We start from the raw sequence: 23594 nt of genomic DNA on the forward strand, positions 1-23594 counted from the left end.
TATCAGTGTTTCTTTAGTGTCCCAAATAGGGAAATTGAGAAACAAATTTGTCAGAATAATAGGATGGTTATGGTAGGGGATTTTAACTTTCCAAACATAGACTGGGTCTGCCATAGTATTAAAGGCTTGGATGGAGAGGAATTTGTTAAGTGTGTTTTCTGATTCAATATGTGGATGTACCTAATAGAGAAAGTGCAAAACACAACCTATTCTTCGGAAATAATGCAGGGTGGGTGACTGAGGTGTCAGTGGGGGAGCATTCTAGGGCCAGTGACCATAATTCTGTTAGTTTTAAAATAGTGATGGAAAAGAATGACTGGACCTGAATTTTCAATTTCAAAATTGGAGGAAGGGCAATTTTGACAGTATTAGGTAACAACTTTCAAAAGTTGATTGGGGGTGGATTTTTGCAGGTAAAGGGACGACTGGAAGGTGGAGGCCTGTGACCAGCAGTATGCCAAAAGTATCTGTGCTGGGTCCACTGCTTTTTGTTATTTTTAAAAATGATTTGGATGTGAACATAGGAGATATAGTTAGTAAGTTTGCAGATGACACCAAAATTGGAGGTTAGTGAACAGCGAAGATAGTTATCTCAGCACAACGAGATCTTGAACAGATGGGCCAATGGACTGAGGAGTGGCAGATGGACTTTAGATAAATGTGAGGTGCTGCATTTTAGAAAGGCAAATCAGGCCAGCAGCGGACGGCACAGTGGCTCAGTGGTTAGCACTGCTGCCTCTCAGCACCAGAGTCCTGAGTTCACTTCCAGCCTCAATGACGTTTACCTTGTTGATTTTAACCCTACTGCGAATCCTCTTGCAAGGATGCCTGCCTTGAAGAAGTTTTCCTCCTCACTCTACAAGAATCTCAGGGAGTCCCTCTCCCACTGCAATGCTACTCTCTCCCCACCCCCACCCTCCTCTAGCTTATCTCTCCATGCTGCAGGCTCACTGCCTTTATTCCTGATGAAGGGCTTTTGCCCGAAACGTTGATTTCGCTGCTTGTTGGATGCTGCCTGAACTGCTGTGCTCTTCCAGCACCACTAATCCAGTATTTGATTTTCAGCATCTGCAGTCATTGTTTTTACCTTGTTGATTTTAACCCTACTGCGAATCCTCTTGCAAGGATGCCTGCCTTGAAGAAGTTTTCCTCCTCTCTCTACAAGAATCTCAGGGAGTCCCTCTCCCACTGCAATGCTACTCTCTCCCCACCCCCACCCTCCTCTAGCTTATCTCTCCATGCTGCAGGCTCACTGCCTTTATTCCTGATGAAGGGCTTTTGCCTGAAACGTTGATTTCGCTGCTCATTGGATGCTGCCTGAACTGCTGTGCTCTTCCAGCACCACTAATCCAGTATTTTGATACCTTGTCCTTCCAGCAAAATCTGTATACTGGACTGTGTGACGGGCAGCAAGAAATGATCGATCAGGTTATCCATCATCCCAGAAGCCAGTTTTAATATTCACTGTTTCAACTTAAAGTTTGGATGGTGAACAAATGACTCTGACCCTATTTACAAGATTGCTGAGAAGTCCAAGTTGGTAGGTCATGGATCTGTAGGAATCCCAGTTTGTACACTGACAAATGAAGGAGGTTTATGGAAGACATTTACAAAGAATCCCTGGCTGATTTCTCAGTTCGACCAATAGTGAAAGGGACCATCTTTTACTGGCCTCTTTCAAAGATTAATTTCAGCACAGGATAAAGCCTATTTAGACAGGTAAGGAAATTCTTGTATGGCTGCATTTTCAGAAAATGCATCATCAAGATATTGGAAGTATGCATAGCTAGAGGTTGTATGTCATTGTATTGATGATCTGTTTCTCATGGGATCCAAAGGTATTTGAGAGTTCAGGGACTAACTAATGGGATCTCATGACAATGCAACCCATTTGGGCATACATTTGGTCATTAAACCTGAGTTGTGTTGCATGTTTGCTCAAGTTCAATAATGTCAATGAATACAGGTTAATGCAATCACGTTAGCTCGAGATCTTCATGGTGTAGTGTTGCAGCACAGATGCCTGTGGCTTCCTTGACTGGTATGTTGATGAATAGGTTCAGAATGTTAAATGTTCACATGGATCCTGCATTGCTGGTGATAGGCAAGTACTGTATGGCGTTTGCAACTGTGAAGGAATCCTTGATTTTGTAAGTGGACAACTTGGTGGAAACTGATTATAGTAATTCACACTACTCCTTGGGCAGTTTATACTTGCAGAACCGGTTTTGAATAAGATCAAGCGTAAAGTGATAAAATATTTTTGGTCTTGGGCAACCCGTACATACATGGATGCAATGAAATGTGAGCATAAACCTCCATGTATATCTCCTAGAAACTCATTGCTCTCACCTTAGATCAGTAAATGCCTTTTTAGCTGGCTTTTTTTGAAAGCTCTTGTTATGCTGAGTGGTCGGACCAATGGATGCAGATTTATTTCTGTCATTCATAATGATGTGCATTATATTGATGTAGTCATGCTCATTAAAGGTAACAATTCTAGTCCCTTTGTCAGTTTATTTTGTCAGTATGTGCAGGTTGGCCTTGGGATCTTGCCATGTTACCGGCAGATTTCTTTGCCAGAATGTTCTGAGTGAACCAAATCAATCATAACAGCAAGCAATGGTACAATCAAGGTCATGTTTGCTGATGCGAACCCTGTTCCAGATTTAACTCTTGAATTTAATTCAGGCGTTTGTCCTCAGTCAATCTTAGTTGGATCTTGAGATAACTCGAGTGACATTATCATTGTGTCACGATCTTTTCCTAATGTTGCCTTTTACCAAACTAGAAATCTGTTGAACTTAATACTATTTTCATAATCGGGGACTTAGTCAATGAAAGGCATAAATCCCCAACATTTTGTCCTATGCACGATCAATTTGTGTTTAATACTTTGTAAGATGTTCTCTTTGGAACTGAGTTAAACTGATTTTTGTTTTTCAGTGCTATTGTTTGTACTTGAATTTTGTCCATAACCTTTCCTCTTATGAATTCTAATGAACGAAACTGCAATCTCTGTGCCCTTAACAAAACATCGGCAGCTCTCTTGATCCAGACTGTTTTATTTCATTTCTAACTTCACTTTGTTGTTGGTGAAAAGAATTTGAGGAAAAGGGTAGTGAAACATTAGTCAATGAGAACAAAACCTCTCTAGGGGCAATAGAGAAATGGTTTGTCCAGTTCAGTTTTGATTCGTAATGTCTTTGCTTCTTCACCCCACTATTCTAAAACTGTTGGTGGGTGAATACTCTTGAAAATAAATGGCTGGGCTTGCTTTTCTACATATGGTCAATACTTAACAGCTGTTTTTTATTCAGTTTATAACCTAATCCTGAGTAGCCGATATTGTAAAGTGCTGGGGGTTTATTGAGTACTTTTAGGTATTTTATTCTAACTTTTTTTTACACAGAATCAGTATCGATTTGAAGGAACTGGATTTCCAACAATACCTCAGCTTATGGAACATCATTATTCCACAAAGCAAGTGATCACAAAAAAATCAGGAGTGGTGTTGTTGAATCCTGTTGTTAAGGTCAGAACATTCACATGACTGGGTTTTACTATTTTTGTCTTAAGTTACTGTGCAAATTTAGAGATTGTCAATGTTGTGCTATTTCAATTGCCAAATTTTCTAATTCCATCTGCTCTTTAAAATAAGTTCCTTTCTCTTTATTTAGGCAACTTTGTCTCATTTTTACAACTGTTCCGAGTACTTGGTAAAGCAGAAATACCTACACTCATTCTTTCCATGGATTTGAAATATTAAACCTATATTATAACATTGTATCTTACTGCGACTGTAATAACTTGAACTTTCTATAAGGTCATGCAGAATGCATCATGAATAAGGTGCAAAAGTTTGAGAATTTAGTGAGAGTGGGAATTTGGTACCAAAGGGCAGTAGATGCTCTTGTAACCTTTAAATACTTGTTGTGGCCCATATCACAAGAAAAATATTTCATTTAATCTGCCTATAACTTAAAGTAGGTGGAGTAACTACCTTAAAGTTTTTTTCCTATGAAATTTTATCTAACAGTTTATTGAAATCAATGAAAAAAAACTGAGAACTGCTGTGAAGAGCATAGTGATCCTGCAAAATTACTTATGCAGGATCTACATTTCAAGGGTTTTGAGTTGTTAAGCGTTGGCTTTGTGACCATTATAGAGAGAATGTTTCCTGAATACTTCTGTTGATGTATTTTTTCCACAAATCCGGATGACACAAGTTTCAGTACAATGGTAAATGCTTTATCATCAGACAGCTGGCGAGAGATTCTTAGTGACACCAAAACAGTCATGTAGCCTACTTGTGGTGGCACTTCTCAATGAACCTCTGTTCTACACATGAAGGCAGTATAATTATAGGAACAATACAGAGGTCGACAAGTCACATGGTTGATTGCTGTTACATTGTTTAAGACAGGTAATTACAATTTTACAATGCCCGGAGATTGCTGATTTCCTGTGATAACTAGCGAATGGTTTACAGGGACTGGTTATCATATTCTTTATAATCATATGTTGATGGATAGAGATTTAGACAGAAGGACTTTGCTTTGTTCTCGTTGTTGGATTCACATGCCTATGTTAATAGGTAGGGGAAGCATGATAATGGGAACAGGAGACAGTTAATAAGGTTATGGCCAAGACATCTTTGCCTGAGTCTGCAAGTGAAATCCACATGTATGGCTTCAGAGGATTCGGTTCTCAAGGAGTCAGCCACCCCTCCCCTGCTGTGATGTCCCGTCTCATTCTGTAAGAAGGCAGGCATGCAATCGATACTGCAGTGAGTCCTTTTAGCAGTGGAATGTTTAAACCTTGAGTTCCCAATGTTTCATAATAAAGAAGCAACAATGGAACTTATTCTTCTGTGGCTTTCTAACTTCCTCATTTCAGCCCATGCTGCTTATGCTAGCAAATAGTTCAGGTCCATTTTTTTGTGGTCAGAGTATATGACATTCAGGCAAGTGAGAGGACAAAGAAGCAATACTAGAGGAGCCTTGATCTTTGCCGTTATCGATCAGATGTGAACTTCTTGGTACCTGAATGGATGGGGGAGCATGGTGGACAAACTGGATGTTCTCTGCAGCTGCAGCAAGGAATTCCTAAGGTTATAGTACAGTGCCAAGAGCAAAAACATCTTTTGTGACCAAAAAAGAATGTCAAGTATAAGGGGGAGTATCCAGTTGGAGTGATCCATGTAAGAGTACCGATACAGATCAAATGAGAAACGATGTTCTCCTGATGATATTTAAGGAGCTGATATCTATTTAATAAGCAGAATCCAAAAGACAAATTGCTTATCCTGTACAAGTGAATGCCTATAGCTGTATTTTAAACCAAAACAAAATAGAGCAGGGGTTGGTGTAAAGGATATTTAGGAATTGAAAGAGAAGTATCAGGACCATGAACCAATGTAGCTACTTAAAATAAGATATACAATGCAACAAGTGTGGCAAAATGCCTAAGATTAATAGTGAAGTGATGAGTAAAGTTGCATTTTTGGAACACAGAAAGATGGTGTCTGAATATGCAAATTATTGTCTCAAATAAAGATAACTTTTTTTTCTTGATTGGCCATTATGTAAACATGGATGTATGGTGACCCATGATGGCCCCTAAATATTCATGGTACTTGATGTTTTCAAGAGACAGGCAAAATAGAAAAGGAGTTGGGTAAATCTGATAATAAAGGATGACATTCAGGCAGAAGTGAGAAATGTTCTTTCATTAGAAGAGCAGGATATAGAATTCCTGGATAATCTACTGTGGAACCAACTAGGGAAGAGCCAATTTCAGGTATTGTTTTGTCTAATATAATAGAACTGTACTCCTGTCTGGCCACAAGAGAGTGCCACAAGACTGAGGGCAGCCGATGTGATACTGTTAGTTAAGAAGAGGGGAATAGGGTTAAATGAGGAAACTACAGACCTTTCAGTCGGATCTCAGAGAGGTGGGAAAACTATCAGAAGAAATTCTTAAGGATAGAATTAATCTGCATGAGGTTAGCAGAGATTAATTTTAAAAATAGCCAGCATAATTTTGTAAAGGAGAGATTATGTCTGACCAATTTGATTGAATTCTTCAAAGAGGTGATCAGGCGTGTAGACAAGGGCAGTGTTTTTGATGACATCTGCTTGGATTTCAGCAAGGCTTTTGATAAGGTTCCACATGGGACACTGATAGCAAAGATAAGAGCCCAAAGAAAGTGCAAAATTGCATCCACAATTGTCAGGAAGCAGAGGATGATGACTGTTGATATTTTTATTACTTGAAGTCTGTGCCCAATTGGATCCTGAAAGGATCACTGTTGAGGCCCTTGATGTTTGTGGTTTAAGTAAATGTTTAACAGTTGAACAGCATGGTTGACCAGTAAGTTTGTGGATGATATGAAAATTAGTGAAGTAATAACTAGTCAGGAGACATCCATGGATTACAGGAAGATATAGACAGGCTGGTCAAATGAACTGATTAGTGGCAAATTGAATTCAGACCAGCTAAGTGTGAAATGATGGCCTTGGGCAAGGCAAGGGAAAATACATTATGAATGGTAGGATCAGAGGGAACTTGGTGTACATGTCCACCAGTCCTTTAAGGTAGTGGGACTGGTTAGATAAAGTGGATAAGAAGGTGCGTTGGATACTTGGCTTTTTTTTACCTAAAGTTGGAATTGCATAAATTATTGGTTAGGCCACATGTAAAGTATTATGGGCTGTTCTGAAATCCACACTAGAAGGGATGAGATAAAAGTAGAGAGGGTGCACAGTAGTTTTACTAGGATGTTGTGTGGGCTGGACAGTTTCAGTTACAAAGAGAGATTGGTAGACTGGGGTTGTTTTCCTTGGAGCAGAGCAGACTGAGGTGGTATATAATTAAGATGTATAAAATTATGGGGGACATTAACAGGAAGAGACTTTTCCATTTTGTGGAGGAATCGATGACTGAGTGCATAGATATAGCATAAGTGGCATGAGGTTTAGAGGAGATGTGAGAGATTTTTTTTCCCTAGAGGGTGGTGAGAATCTAGAAGTCATTGCCTGCAAGGATGGTAGAGGGAGAAACCCTCATAACATTAAAGGAATATTTAGATGTGCATTTACAATACCAAATCATATAAAGCTATGGGCCATGTATTGGAAAATGGAATTAGAACACAGGTCGTTCAACCAGAATGCATCTTTCATCAGTGCAAATTGGCTATAGTGCGATTGACAAATCATGGACGTTGTTGGATAATGTTAACTTTCTACTGAATGGGTATAGCGATTTTCTAAAGTGCAATTTTCTAAAGCACAAGGTTGCAAAGGAACACAACTGTCGTGTTGCAGAAGAATGACTTGTAGTTAGGTGGTTGTTTTTGACACATGCAAATTTGATGGTCCAAAGGTTCTTTGCTGTGCTGTAGACTTCTATGGCTAATTAATAATCTCAAATAAAAGATCCTCTGCTATGAGGTGATCGTTATATAATGGAATTTTACCTGGATTCAAGGGTGACATGTATGAGTCAAAAGCTGGAATCTTAAACTTAAATGAAAATAGTTGCGTAGGGTTGAATAAGCTGGATAAATTAAAACATTGTGATGCTAAATGAGCATTGTGAACATATGGAAGAAATATTTCATAGTTCTAGTGAGTTTTTAGAAGAATTGTAGTTCACTTTGAGATTTTGGATATAAGTTTGTTCGCTGAGCTGGAAGATTAGTGGTTAGCACTGCTGCCTCACAGCGCCTGAGACCCGGGTTCAATTCCCGCCTCAGGCGACTGACTGTGTGGAGTTTGCACGTTCTCCCCGTGTCTGCGTGGGTTTCCTCCGGGTGCTCCGGTTTCCTCCCACACTCCAAAGATGTGCAGGTCAGGTGAATTGGCCATGCTAAATTGCCCGTAGTGTGAGGTAAGGGGTAGATGTAGATGTAGATGTAGGGGTATGGGTGGGTTACGCTTCGGCGGGGCGGTGTGGACTTGTTGGGCCGAAGGGCCTGTTTCCACACTGTAAGTAATCTAATCTAATCTAATCTAAGATTTGTTTTCAGATGTTTCGTCACCATACTAGGTAACATCATCAGTGAGCCTCTGGTGAAGCACTGGTGATATGGCCCACTATTTATGTGTTTAAATTTCCTTGGGATGGTGATGTCGTTTTCTGTGATGATGCCATTTCCTGTTCTTTTTCTTAGGGGTGGTAAATGGGATCCTTTGACAATTTTTTTACATCTAATGTATGACTTTGTACACTGGGTATTAAATGTTTTCTGAAGGAAAAATATATATATTGTTAATACTTATTTTAACTTCGGTACAGGACAAAAAATGGGTCCTCAATCATGAAGATGTGACACTTGGAGAATTGCTTGGGAAAGTAAGTCTGCTCTTTAAATTGTTTAACTTTTTAATGTGTGTAGAGGTATATTTGCATCATATAGCATTCTCAGTTTCTCAGTTATGAATCCACTGACAGGCCATGTTTCACAGTAATTCAGTACTGTGAAGTGTTTTAGGTTGATGATCATTCGCTTTTTGACTCTCTCCTTTTCCTCAGTTCTGTTGAAAGCCATCAACCTGAAGTATTAATTCTATTTCTTTCTCCACTGATGGTTTCTGACTTGCTAAGCGTTTCCAACGGTTTGGTTTTAGATTTCCAGCATTCAGTTATTTTGCTTTTTGCAAGCAAATAGATACTAATTCTCCATAAGAAGATGCATTGTCAGAGATTCCTCAGATTCAAAGCTTCAGTGGTCATTGTGTTTTCTAGTAATGAATGTTTAAATAAAAACAGCCTTTACAAATATATTTGGAACCCTGCTTGGGTGGTGCAGGACAAAAGTACTGTGCCAGAAGTTTGGAATTTGACACTTATCTTTCTTCTCTGATTTCTCATCTCCAAAGGAGTGGAGGTTAGTTTCATTTCACAACAGATTAAATTAGGAACAATAAACTTTGTGGATGGCAAGATAAATGACTAAATTATTTTTGCCAAAATACTTGCTTCTTTTCCAACTTTTATTCTTATTTTTGGAAACTTTTTTTTTGGATTCGCTCAGTTGTTACTTTAATACACATCACTTAATAAATATCGGCAGCATTCTTATTTCCTTTTTATAGAAATTTTCGATGTTCAGCTTGCATAGAATATAATTCTGTTTTCACCTCTCCAACACACTGCGACTATTGGGCCATTGTGTAGATTAGAGTGCATACCTATGAAGGACCCTTGATGGTAGTAAAACCAGTTCCTTTCCAGGCAATTGTGCTAATCCACTATTCAGTGTATCTTGTGTAGGTTTAGGAACATTTCACCTATAGTTTCCTGATTATGAAAAAATAAATTAATGTTTATGAAATATCTTGAATATAAAAACAAAAAAACTGCTGGTAAAGTTCTGCAGGTCAGGTATCATCTGTGGCTGAAAAGGAATTAATGTTTCAAATTCATACCGATGTTGAATTTCCCCTTTTCACTGTCCAAGGCCCCAAAAACTTTTTCAAAGTGAAACAGTAATTTGCTTGCACTTCTTTCAATACACTACAATGTATTAGATGCTGTAAGTATGAATCTCTTTGTATTAGAGAGATGTAATGCGGACTGTTTACAATGCTGTGAACATTCCATATTGTCTGTAAGCATGAACCCAAGCTAACGTTTGCTTGTTGTTTTAATCTTCCATCTTGCTTCTATGCTGGCATTTATGTCCCTGTATTTCTGCTGTGTTCAGTGAAGCTCCATGGAGGTTTAAGAAACCATAACTTGCTTTCCATCTGGCCTTCTGGACTGAAAATTGAGTTCAGCAACTTGAGATCAAAACCATCACCTCCATCTTGTTGTATGTCCTTTTTCCTTGACCTTTTCTTCGTCCCCATTGTTTCTGGTTGATCTTTCCTTTGTTTCTTTCTGTATCCCTTTGTGATTTTAATATAGCAAGTCATGCATCATTTTCACATGATATTTGTTTCTTCATGATATTCATTGCCTTTCTTTTTGTCTGTTACTGTAATGCCTCTCTGGGATAGCAAGCTGGAAATCAAGCTGCATTATTCCCAGAGTTGTCACAGTTAAGTTAAAGATTTTTTTAAAAATGTGCAGAACTCCCCAATTTACCTGACTTTATATTTGATAGAAAGCACAGAGCAGGTTTCTGTACTGAACAAGAATTCTGATTTATTACAAATAAATAGACATGTTACAGGGAAACAATTATGAACCAACAGTATGTAACTACTTCTTCAAACTCAACTCCCTTATTAGCTGTTTCTCTATTTCCACAGACAGGGAAAATAACATGGATGTTACAGATAGAGAAAAGGCTTTTCTGTGCACCTGTTCACAGGATTTTCTGAGATGATTTTTGTGCTGACCAAAACACAGCTTCTTGATTGCTCATCTCTGAATGCTTGATTTGTTTGCTGGAGGCAGAGAGTGACTGGTTCACACTAACAAAAATCTCTGATTTACTGTATTAAAAGTCACAGCTTTCAGCACTTCCTGAAGGAAAAATAACCTGGCTTTCTTTAGACTGAGTTTTTTTTACTGCAGAGAGCAGAAATAGCTTCTAAGCTTGCAGAGCTTCTCAATACTGTTGTAAACGTTGCCATGGATATTTAACATGAATATGCAAGTTTCCTTTAAACATTTTAAACATATATATTAAAGCACAGAAGGGGATTTAGAAGACATTCTTGAAGGAAACAATGGAGTCAAAAAATATTTTCATGCTTTTGCATTGCCATAGTGTTTTAATCTGAAAGTTATCTGTTTATGATTATATAAATGTTGTACTTTTCAGGGGAATTTTGGTGAAGTTTTCAAGGGAACGTTGAAAGATAAAACTCCAGTGGCTGTAAAAACGTGCAAAGAAGATTTGCCACAAGAGCTGAAAATTAAATTTTTATCAGAAGCAAGGTAGGATTCCTATTTGGAGAATGCAAAGGAAGTAGTTTTTTTTTCATTTTTCATGCTGGCAAACTTGAACCGGACCCCGTGGCTGAACATTTCAACTTGCTCTCCCACTCTGCTGAGAACATGCAGGTCCTGGGCCTCCTCTATCACCACTCCCTCATCACCTGACACCTGGAGAAAGAACGCCTTACCTTCTACCTCAGAACCCTTCAACCCAGGGCATCAATGTTGACTTCACCAGCTTCCTCATTTATCATCCCCCCCCCCCCCCCCCCCCCCCCCCCCACCACCACCACCACCTTACCCCAGTTCCAACCTTCCAGCTCAGTACCACCCTCATGACCTGTTCCACCTGTCAATCTTCCTTCCCACCTATCTGGTCCACCCTCCCCTCCGAACTATCACCTTTATCTCCACCTCCATCCACCTATTGCACTCTCAGCTACCTTCCCCTCGTCCTGAACCCCCCTCCCATTTATCTCTCCGCGCCGAGGCTCCCAGCCTCATATCTGATGAAAGGCTCCGGCCCAAAATGTCGATTTTCCTGCTTCTCAGATGCTGCCTGATCTGCTGTGCTTTTCCAGCACCACACTCTCAACTTGAATCTGAATGTACCATTTAAAGTTTTGTTGAAGCAAGATCATACCAATCTCTTTCAAGGTTGGTTACCAAAAAGATAAAGATTTTATTATTGCTATCTTTACATCCTTGCACCTGATCTCTATCTGTATTGTATTTTGCTTCCATTTTGTAGTTCACCACAGCTGTTTGGAGACACACATTTATAGAGTTTATAATATGAGATTGATTTTGACCCATGGGCATAATAATGTTAGTAATATATGTTAGTCACCATTGTTACTGCTGATGTGAGCCAATAGCATTGTGATAAATCGTAATACCTTTATAAATTTCAAATCTGCCATAGCCACACTCTCAAGTTAATCATGACCAGCCTCCCGATTTCTAGCTGGGCTCACAATTGAGGTCGTTGGTACCTAGACCGTGTACAATAATCCTCTTGCCACATGCTCATGATAAAGGCAATGATCATAGTTAATAATTAAGACGTATTTGTCAAAGATTTCATCTTGTTTCAACTGCTTCTGAGTAAGATGATAACTAATCACTTTACTATCTGAAAGTTGATGAACAAAAACTTTATTTTGGTCAACTTTATGACTAAAACAGAGGAAAGTTTTCTTTAAGTCTGACCATCTGTGTTTAGGTAAACTTGGGTTACTGTTCTCTCTCAAAAAAATATACAGTTTGATCTTAAGAATACTTTTGTTTTCTCTCCCTGTTCAGATAGGTCCTACAGTCTGATTACTAAATCCTTCCAAGTATAGGCATCACCAAGAGATCTACTAATGGAGATTCCCATTGCTACCTGTGATGTGAACTGCCTGATCTAGTTGATGAGCATCCATACCAATTTTATAGCTAAAAGGCAGGCACTGAAACCTCCAATCTGGTGGGAAATGAAATACTGATCTTGTTTTAGAATATCCAGATTAAATACACGGGCTGCTGCCAGTCACTGTTTACCTCAGTCCTAATTGTCCTAATTCAACTACAATTTAATAACTATTCCTTCATTTTAATTCATGCTGATTTTTGTGTTAACCCAATATCCTAGATGGTTCATGAGAATGATTGCATAATCTTCTGTCATCGGATACCTAATGTCTGGACAGCTGATTTCCCTGAGTTGACTGCACATTACCTTTCTTCTCCAGATCTGGCTGCCAGCTGGATTGAAATCTTTGCAGCCTCAAGTTCCATTTGAGTGCAAGATTATAACATGAATCAAAACCAAATCCTTAATGGTTGAAAAGATTCAAATTCAGTGACACTTTTTAAAAGCCATCATTAAGTTGAATATTACTGGAAAAGAAATTAATGGAATGGAATGTTCACTGAGGTGAACTAGAGGTGTATACTGTTTCAGTTCATATCAGAACTCATTGAGAAATTGAAAAGGATTCACATCAAGACTATCGCAGTTGCAGCACTCGACTTAAGGTGGAACACCTTTGCCACAGAAGTGTGAAGCTGGTGCTTTTTATTACTGACCTATCAATTTATGCTAAAACCAAATTTTCTCTTCTCTTATTTTTGGTTTAAACTTTTTTTTTTGCACATCAACCTTTTCACTGGTCTTGATAATTCCAATATTGATTAATCATGTCTGCATTGGAGTGCTATGAACGTTGCAAATCTTCCCAAAAAGCTTTCTGTAAATAAGTATATTTCACTTTTATACAGGATACTCAAGCAGTACGATCATCCAAACATTGTCAAACTGATCGGAGTCTGTACCCAAAGGCAGCCCATTTACATTGTTATGGAGCTAATACCAGGTAACATGCTTAAGTGCTTCAGTGTCATGATCAATGCTTATTTATAATAGCCTAAATATATGAAAATAAATTTGCAGTCAACTAAGAAGCCAAAAATGCAGTCTTTATAATGTTTGTTTATTATTTCATTGCCTTGCCTGAAAACTCTCATCACATTTTAAGTAGGGCAGAATATGAGTACAGTGAAATCCATAGAAACCTGTTCAAAAAACTTCACAAAAAATTATTGTTAGATTTCTTTTAAGAAGTCACAATTTGATTTCAAATTTGTCCACTTTTTATCGTTCACACTGGAAGCATTGACTCCATCTACACTTCTCAATACCTTGGAAAGACAGCCAACAAAATCAAAGACTCCTCCCATCCAGATTATAATCTCTTCCGACCTCTTCCGTCGGGCAGATTCAAGAATAGTTTCTTCGCTGCTGCTATTAGATTTCTAAATGGACCTGTTAAATTTCAAATTTAATTTTGACCTCACTCTTTGTGCACCTTCTCTCCATCCATAACACTGTATTCCTCATTCTGTTCTGTTACTCTTATGCAATTATAGAGTCATTGAGATGTACAGCATGTAAACAGACAGGTCCAACCTGTCCACGCCGACCAGATATCCCAACCCAATCTAGTCCCACCTGCCAGCACCCGGCCCATACCCCTCCAAACCCTTCCTATTCATATACCCATCCAAATGCCTCTTAAATGTTGCAATTGTACCAGCCTCCACCACTTCTTCTGGAAGCTCATTCCATACACGTACCACCCTCTGCATGAAAACGTTTCCCCATTAGGGCTCTTTTATATCTTTCCCCTCTCACCTTAAACTTATGCCTATCTAGTTCTGGACTCCCTGACCCCAGGGAAAAGACTTTGTCTATTTATCCTATCCATGCCCCTCATAATTTTGTAAACCTCTATAAGGTCACCCCTCAGCCTCCGACACTCCAGGGAAGACAGCCTCAGCCTGTTCAGCCTCTCCCTGTAGCTTAAATCCTCTGACCCTGGCAACATCCTTGTAAATCTTTTCTGAACCCTTTCAAGTTTCACAACATCTTTCTGATAGGAAGGAGACCAGAATTGCACGCAATATTCCAACAGTGGCCTAACCAATGTCCTGTACAGCCGCAACATGACCTCCCAACTCCTGTACTCAATACTCTGACCAATAAACGCCTTCTTCACTATCCTATCTACCTGCGACTCCACTTTCAAGGAGCTATGAACCTGCACTCCAAGGTCTCTTTGTTCAGCAACACTCCCTAGGACCATACCATTAAGTGTATAAGTCCTGCTAAGATTTGCTTTCCCAAAATGCAGCACCTAGCATTTATCTGAATTCAACTCCATCTGCCACTTCTCAGCCCATTGGCCCATCTGCTTGAGATCTTGTTGTATTCTGAGATAACTCTCTTCGCTGTCCACTACACCTCCAATGTTGGTGTCATCTGCAAACTTACTAACTGTACCTCTTATGCTCGCATCCAACTCATTTATGTAAATGACAAAAAGCAGAGGACCCAGCACCGATCCTTGTGCACTCTATTGGTCACAGGCTTCCAGTCTGAAAAACAACCCTCCACCATCACCCTCTACCTTCTATCTTTGAGCCAGTTCTGTATCCAAATGTCTAGTTCTCCCTGTATTCCATGAGATCTAACCTTTGTATGGCATCTTCTGTCTGTACTGCACACAAAACAAAACTTTTTTACTGTACGTAGGTACACATGACAATGATAAATCAAATCAAACAGGAAACATTGGAAAACGCAATATTATATTCAGGTATGGAGATGTGTTAAGTCAGTAGAATACTGTGTTGCTGTTTAATAAATTTTTTCAGAATTTCTCTCCAGGCCAGTGTTCAAAATTATAAAGAGGAGTTGATCTATAAGATGATTATGTCACTAAATTGTGTATTTGGGTCATATTTTAGGTTATTTTGGGTTATATTATAAAGAAATTATGTTAGATATTTCATAGATCAATAATAACGAAACAAATTTGAAATTAAAAATATCTAGAGCTTATAAAGAAGCTTCAGAAATGACGGTTAGGAAGATGAAGGGGAATAAAAAATGCTGTAGAATAGAGGGTAATGAAAAGATATTTTCTATACATGAATTAATAGTAACACCATTAACATGACAGGAAGGAGTTGCAAGGCGAAAAGAGCAAGTTTATAGTTCAAGTTCAGGAAATGTCACAAACATCCATTCCTTTCACAACCGATACTTGGTAGCAGCAGGATGTACTAACTACAAGATGCACTGCAAAAATTTGCCAAAGATCCTGAGACTGCACCTTCCAAATCTTTGATCACTTCCATTTAAGAGGGCAATGGCATGAGATTCATGGACACATTATCACCTGTGAGTTCCCTTCCAAGTCATTCGTCATCCTAACGTGGAAATATACCATCGTTCTGTCACTGTCACTAGATCAAAATCCTGGAATTCCCAACCTAAGGGCACTGTGTGTCAACCTATGCACTTGGTTGCAGCGGTTCAAGAAGGCGGCTCACCAGCATTTTCATAAGGGCCACTGAAGATGGGCAATAAATCCTAGTTAGTCAGTGACATCATGACCCACAAGTGAAAGCAAAAACATTAATGTAAATACTTGGCCTCCATTTTCACAAACGGTAGATACTGAAATTGTAGGTAAATTGGCAATTAAAAGTTTCTCACGATTAGTGGAAGTTACTCAAAGTGACTGGTAGTAAAGAAATTCATTAAACCAAAGATAAGCTAATCACTAGGACCCCAGTTAATTGCATCCAACTTTCCTTCTTCATCATTCAGTGGAGTATTAAAATTACAGGAACAAAAACGGCCATTTAGCCAAGTGAGTTTGCTTGGCAATTCAATCATGGCTGATATGTTCCTCAACCCTATTCTTTTGTCTTCTCCCACCCTTGATCCCCTAATCAAAGATTTGATATTAAAATATAAGAAAAACTGCAAATGTTTGGAAATCTGAAATTAAAAAAATGAAGTATCGGATTTGCATAGTTGGTCCGACTGCTTCTGCAGAGAGAACTGGCTAGCCATGATTTGTTTGGGTGCTTACATGTCAGCACAATTCAATTGCTGACTGATCTCTCTATGACCTAAGTGCTGCTATTTATAATACTTGTTATACCTGTCTTGAAGAAAGGAAGTTTGGAAATAATAGACCAGTTAGCTTAAATTGAATTGTAAACCGAGGTAAATCACTTGGATGGCATAACTTAGCATATGGAGAACATTCCTGATGAAGGCTTATGCCCAAAATGTCGATTCTCCTGCTCCTTGGATGCTGCCTGACCTGCTGTGCTTTACCAGTGCCACACTTGTTGACTCGTCTCCAACATCTGTAATCCTCATTTTCTCCATATGGAGAACTATTCCTGATTAGGCAAGTCAGCATGAATTTCTAAAGGCAGATCATGATTCACCACCAACTTTACAAAGTGAACAAATAATGGAGACGCAGTGGTTGTGGTTTATTGAGGTTGCAAAAACTATTTGACAAATTGCCCAGTATAGATTTGAAGCCATGGAATTCAGAGATTTGTATTTATATGATAGGTATTACGTTAACAGCAGGCTCCAAAAATGGCTTCTCAGAATGGAAAGTTATATACTTTGAGACCAAGTCGGGCTACTCAAACTGCCTGTTTTTGCAAATAATATGTAACAATAAGTTATGCATGTTCCCCTTGTACAGATCATAGATAGATAGAAAATAAGAGAAAGAGTAGGTCATTCGGGCCTTTGATTCTGCTCCACCGTTCAATATGATCATGGCTTATAAACTAACTCATTTCCCTGTTCCTGCCTTTTCCCCATATTATTTCATCCCTTTAGCCCTAAGAACTACATTTAACTATAAACATTCGGTATTTTGGCTTCAACCGCTTTCTGAGGCAGAGGATTTCCATGAAGAATTTTTTTCTCATCTCGGTCCTAATTGTCCTACCCTGTGAGCCTGGTTCTTGACTCCCAGTGGGAACATCCTTCCTGCATTTAGCCTGTCTGATCCCGTTAGAGCTTTAATAGGTTTCTGAGATCCCCCCTCTCATTTTTTAAACTCCAGTGAATATAGATCTAATTGATCAGTCTGTCTTCATATGTTAGTCCTGCCGTCTCAGGAATCAGTCCTGCCATCCTAGGATCAGGCTGATAAATTTTGATTGCACTACCTCTATTGTCACACCCTCCATCCTTCAGATAAGGAGATCAAAACTGCACACAGTATTCCAGGTACGATGTCACCGTGGCACTGTTCAGTTGCACAGCGCTTCAATGCTCCTGTATTCAAATTCTCTCACAATGAAAGGCAATGTGCCATTAACTGCCTTCATTATCCACTGTGCCTACAGGTCCATTCTATGTAACTGATGCGCTAGGACAGACTCAAAAAGTGTGGCGCTAGAAAAGCACAACAGTCAGGCAGCATCCGAGGAGCAGGAGAGAGTCAATGTTTCGGGTGGAAGCCCTTCCTCATTCCTGTTCTCCTGCTCCTCAAATGCTGCCTGACCTGCTGTGCTTTTCCAGTGCACCATGTTTTGACTCTGATTGTCCAGCATCTGCAATCCTCACTTTCTCCTGATATACTAGGACACCCAGGTCTCGTTTCACCTTCCCCTTCCCAGTCTTTTGCCATTGTGATAATCTGCCACTTTGCTTTTGCTACCAATGTGGATAATCACTCACATTTATCCACATTTACTTCACCTGTCATGCAATTTCCCAGTTGCTTATCTTACTCAAATCACAGTGAAGCGTCTCTACATCTTTCTCACAATTCACTTTCCCACCTAGTTTTGTCATCCCTCAATTAAATCGTTAATCTATATTGTAAATAGCTGGCTTTCAAGCACCAATCCATGTGGTACTCTGCTCGCCATTCAGAAAATGACCCCATTTACTCCGATTTTTTTTCCGGTGTGCCAGTGAGTTCTCTGTCCATTGTTAGGACATTTTTAAATGCATTTTGAAAAGTCCAAATAAACTGTACCCACTGTTTTCCCCTTATCAATCCCAGTAGATACATCCTCAAAACATTCTAAAAGATTTGTCAAAAGTGATTTCTCTTTTGTAAATCCATACTGTCCAAACCTGTCCGTATCTTCTAGCTACTCTGCTATTAAATCTTTTATAATGTACTTTCTATATTTTCCATTATACTAAATCAATTTTAGTCAACTCAGCCACATTAGGGAGATTTAAACAATCCTTAGATAAGCAGATGGATGATTTTGGGATAGTGTAGGGGGACGAACTGAGAATAGTTCACAGGTCGGCGCAACATCGAGGGCCGAAGGGCCTGTTCTGCGCTGTATTATTCTATGTTCTAATGTCAGGCTAATTTGTCTATAATTTCAGATTTCTCTCTAACTTCATTTTTTAAATATTTGGGTTAGATTAGCAGCCTTCCAAACCATAGCAACTGTTCCAGACTCTCTAGAATGTTGAAAAATGTTGTTTGCCTGTGTTTTGGTATTCTTGTACATGTGATGAGCTCAGGCTGAAAAGCCTCAATAAAAAGCAGTACTCAAGAACTTGAGAAGGTTGACTATGCTAGGTATTACTAAAACAACTGAACTGTCAGTGAACAGAAAATAAAGAGTTTATTTGAAAACCTTTTATGTGGGATCTTCTAGAATACCTTCAAAAAGTCATCCACTGGCTATCCCTTATCACCTATGCCATTACGTCCTTAAAGACTTCCAATGGATTTGTCTGATCTTGTCCCAGAATCAATTACATTATTTTCCATCGTAATGAAGAATTCTGCCATATTTTGGTCACGTTTCTCCAAGGAGCTTTGTACAGCTAGATTGTCAATTTCTAGTCTGTTTTTCCATTTGATTCCTAAATGTATTGATCCAGATAACCATTCCAAGTGCACTCGAGGAATTCCTCTCCTGTAGTATTACTAATTTTCTTTCCCAGTGTACACGCAGATTTAAGCCATCTATAATTACTACAGTATCTTTAATGCTTGCATTTCTAATTTATTGTTTAATACCTTCCTCAATATTATCAATATAGTTTGCGGATCCATATTCAAAACTCACTGTTGTTTCCTTCCTCTTGATGTTTCTAAGCTCTATCTGTACAGATTCTGCTTCACCAGTGTTAATATCCTATTTTTAACTCATCTGTGGGCTGTAGGTATTACTGGCTGACCAGCATTTATTGTCCATCCCTAGCTGCCTTTGAGAGGGTGGGGGTGAGCTGCCACCTTGAACCGCTGCAGTCCATCGGCTGTTGGTTGACCCACAATGCCATTCGGGAGGGAATTCCAGGATTTTAACTCTGGGAAAGTGAAGGAACTGTGATATATTTCCAAGTCAGGATGGTGAATGGTTTGGAGGGGAAATTGAAGGTGGTGGTGTGCCCATGCATCTGTTGTCCTTGTCTTTCTATATAGAAGTGGTCATGGGTATGGAAGGTGCTGCCTGAGTATCTTTGGTGAATTTCTACAGTGTATTTTGTAGCTAGTACACATTGCTGCTACTGAGCATTGGTGGTGGAGGGAATGGATGTTTGTCAATGTGGTGCCAATCAAGTGGGTTGCTTTGTCTTAGATGGTGTCAAGTTTCTTGAGTGTTGTTGGATCTGCACTCATCTAAGCAATTGAGGAGTATTCCATCACACTCCTGACTTGTGCCGTATAGATGGTGAACGGGCTTTGGGGAATCAGAAGTTGAGTTACTCACCGAAGTATTTCTAGCCTCTGAATTGCTCTTGCAGCCAGTGTGTTTATGTGGCACGTCCAGTTCAGTTTCAACCTCCAGGATGTTTTTAGTGGGGATTGGTGATGGTAACACCATTGAATGTTGAGGGGCAGTAGTGGTTATATTGTTTCTTATTGAACTGGACTCGCCACATAACCACAGTAGTTGCAAGTTTTTTTTCTTTGAATCTAATGCACTCCTAATAAGTTCCACCCATATAGATGAAATATAGAAATATAGATTCACTGGATAACTATGTGAATATCCTCTGAGTATAGCAGCAGTGATCTCCCTAATCAAAAATGCCTCTTGCCTCCCTATGTATCCTTTGTATCCCTTGTATCCCAATACCTGGAACGTTGAGCTGCCAATCCTATCTCTCCCTCAGCTATGTTTCTGTAATAGCTATGAGGTCCCTGTCCCATATTCCCATACATGCTCTGCACTCATCCACGTTATCTGTTTGACCTCTTGCATTGAAAAAATGCAGTTTACTTAATCAGAATTACTTTATTCTCTGACATGCTGTTGCTTTCCTTGTTTAGTTAACTTCCTGTCTTCCACTATCCTCAACTTTCTCTCTTCTTATCCCCTTCTCCCAACCCCCTCGTACTAGCTTAAAGGTTCCCGAGTCGTACTAACAAATCCTCCAGCCTGGATATTGGTCACCCTCCAGTTTAGATGAAACAGAGACCTAGGGATTCATGTACATTGAAAATTGCATCACAGATAAACAATAAAGTGAGTGGTAAAGAAGGCATTTGGCAAGCTTGCTTTCATTGCTCAGACTGTTGAATTTAGGAGTTGGGACATCATGTTGCGATTATACAGGATGTTGGTGAGGCCACTTTTGGAATATTCTGTATAATTCTGATAACCTTGTGTTAGAAAGGATGTTATTAAATTGGAGTAGGGTGCAGAAAAAATTTACAATGATTCTACTGAGACTGGAGAGTTTGAGTTATAAGGAGAGGTTGGATAATCTTGGGTATTTTTCACTAGTGCATAAGAGGTTGAGGAGTAACCTTAGAGGTTTATAAAATGATGAGGCGCATATTTTAAGGTGAGAGGAGAACGATTTAAAAAGGACCTTGAGCCGACAACGTTTTCATGAAGAAGGTGGTGAACTCCAGAGAAGTGGTGGATGCAGGTACAGTTGTAATATTTAAAAGACATTTGGACACATACATGAATAGGAAAAGTTTAGCCAGATATGGGCCAAATGTACGCAAATGGGACTTGTTTAGTTTGAGAAATTTGGGAGGCATGGACGAGTTGGATTGAAGGGTTTCCATGCTGTATGACTGTAAGTATTTCCCTAATCCAACTCAACCACCTTGGGACTCGTGTTTCAAGAATGTCCCTCCTTCAAATTTAACACCAGTTTGAATTACTTCACTTTCAAAAATAACATAAAATTCTATCATGTTGTCATTACTCATCCCTAAAAGTTCTTTTACAACAATATTATTAATTAGGCTTTTTGCATGGTATGATTTTATATCCCTGAATGTGATTTCTATCCAAATAATCACCAGATACCCTCTTGAATACCTCAATCGAACCTGCTTCCACTACATTTCCAAGCAGCACATTCCATACCCGAATACTCATTCTGTGAAGACGTTTTTTTTTCTTGTATCATCCTTGTTTCATTTGTACGATGCTTTAAATCATTCACCTCTTGTTCTTTTTCTCTTATGGGCAGGAACATTTCCCTACCCACTCTGTCTAGTTCATTAATAATTTTGAAAATTTTGATCACTCCTTCTTTTAGCCGCCTTATCGCTAAGAACAGTCCCACCTTCTTTAATCTATCCTCATAACTGCTTCCATGCATGAGAAACATTCTTGTAAATCACTTCTGCACTCTGTCCAGGAAATTCTCAACTTTCCTGTCTTGTGGATCCCACATATTTGCACAATACTCGAACAGGTGTCTTGTACAAGTTCAAAAATCACACAACACCAGGTTATAGTCCAACAGTTTTATTTGAAAACCCTTGGTTTTGGAGCACTGCTCCTTCATCAGGTGCTAGTTAGAGAGGAAGACCTTAAACACAGAATTTATAAGGAAAAGACCAAAGGGTCATACAGCTCGTGTGAATGAATTGAACACATCTAAGATGCTTCATAAATCTTTAAGTTAGAATGAAGGTGCAGGTTTTGGTTGATTCATATGCAAATCCCAGAATTTCTTTCAAGTCACTCCCCTGAAATAACTTAGTGTTATCAATATGAAGGAGGTGACACCTCTGGCCAGACGATGTGTTTTAGATGTGAGATCTTGTTTGGAATCTATCTGTGCCTTAACTTGGAGTCAGACTGGTTTTATTTCCAAAGTATGAGTGTATAAAATGCCACGTTTACTCTCTACAAATTGTGTGCTTTTTGAACAAAATAAAATGTATCTGCAAATGTAAATTCATCCCACAGATTTATATGTGTGTGCGTGTGAGAGAGAGAGGGATAGAGAAATTTTGTATGTGTGTGAGTGAGAGAGAAGGGGAGAGATATTTTGTGTGTGTGTGTGTGTGTTCTTGTGAGGGAGAGAGAGTGTGTGTTTTTGAGAGAGTGCTTGTATGTGAGGGGGGAGAGAGAGAGTGTGTGTGAGTATAAGGAAGTAAATGCATCTGAGAGAGTGCTTGTGTGTGAGAGTGTGTGTGTGTGTTAGAGAGGATCTGTGTGAATGTCTGTGTGTGTTTGTGTATGAGTATATAATGTGGTGGGGTGACCTGTAGTGTGACATGAACCCAAGATCCCGTTTAAGGCTGTCCTGATGGGTACCAAACTTGGCTTTCTGACCGTAGGTGTCACCTCCCGTATATTGATAACATCTTAATTTATCCTAGGGCAGTGACTTGAAAGAAATTCTGGGATTTGCATATTAATCAATCAAAACCTGCATCTCCATTCGAACTGATTAAAGATTTAAGAGCTGCCTTCGGTGCATTCAGTTCATTTGCATGAATTGTATGACCCTTCAATCTTTTCTTTACAAATTCTGTGTCTAAGGTCTTCCTCTCTCACTAGGATCTCATGAAGGAGCAGTGCTCTGAAAGCTAGTGCTTTCAAATAAACCCATTGGACTATAACCTAGTATTGTGTGATTTTTGACCTTGTCCAACCCAGTCCAACACTGGCATTTTCACATCATTGAACAAGTTCAACATCAGTCCTTGCTGTTATACTCTATGTTGAAGAGTTGGTGCTGGAAAAGCACAGCCGGTCAGGCAGCATCCAAGGAGCAGGAGAATCACCATTTCAAGCATAAGCTCTTCATCAGGAATGAGGGGGTAGCCCAAGGGGACTCAGAGATAAATGGGAGGGGGGTGGGGATGAGGGAAGGTGGCTGGGAATGCACTAGGTATATGAAGTAGGGGATGAAGGCAACAGGTCAAATGGGTGGTGCTGAGTTGGTAGGAGGATCTGGGATAAGGTGGGGGGAGGGGGAATGAGGAAACTGGTGAAATCCACGTTGATTCTGTATGGTTGGAGGGTCACAAGGGGGAAGATGAGACAGTTTTCCTCCAGGTGTAGGGTGGTAAGGGTTTGGCGGTGGAGGAGGCCCAGGACCTGCATGTCCTTAGCAGAGTGGGAGGGGGAAT

At 39.4% G+C, this 23594-nt stretch overlaps 1 protein-coding gene across 5 annotated transcripts in view; it reads left to right on the forward strand.

The window, feature by feature from the left end:
- Positions 1–23594, forward strand: part of fer (fer (fps/fes related) tyrosine kinase) — a 199311-nt gene that overhangs the window by 135077 nt on the left and 40640 nt on the right. For all 5 annotated transcript variants that reach the window (XM_072583637.1, XM_072583635.1, XM_072583636.1 and 2 more), the window contains 4 exons: positions 3413–3535; positions 8305–8361; positions 10784–10899; positions 13165–13259. In XM_072583637.1, coding sequence (XP_072439738.1) covers positions 3413–3535; positions 8305–8361; positions 10784–10899; positions 13165–13259 — 391 coding nt within the window. The remainder of the gene's footprint in view (positions 1–3412; positions 3536–8304; positions 8362–10783; positions 10900–13164; positions 13260–23594) is intronic.

Source organism: Chiloscyllium punctatum, chromosome 2, assembly GCF_047496795.1.
Source record: "Chiloscyllium punctatum isolate Juve2018m chromosome 2, sChiPun1.3, whole genome shotgun sequence".
NCBI lineage: Eukaryota > Metazoa > Chordata > Chondrichthyes > Orectolobiformes > Hemiscylliidae > Chiloscyllium > Chiloscyllium punctatum.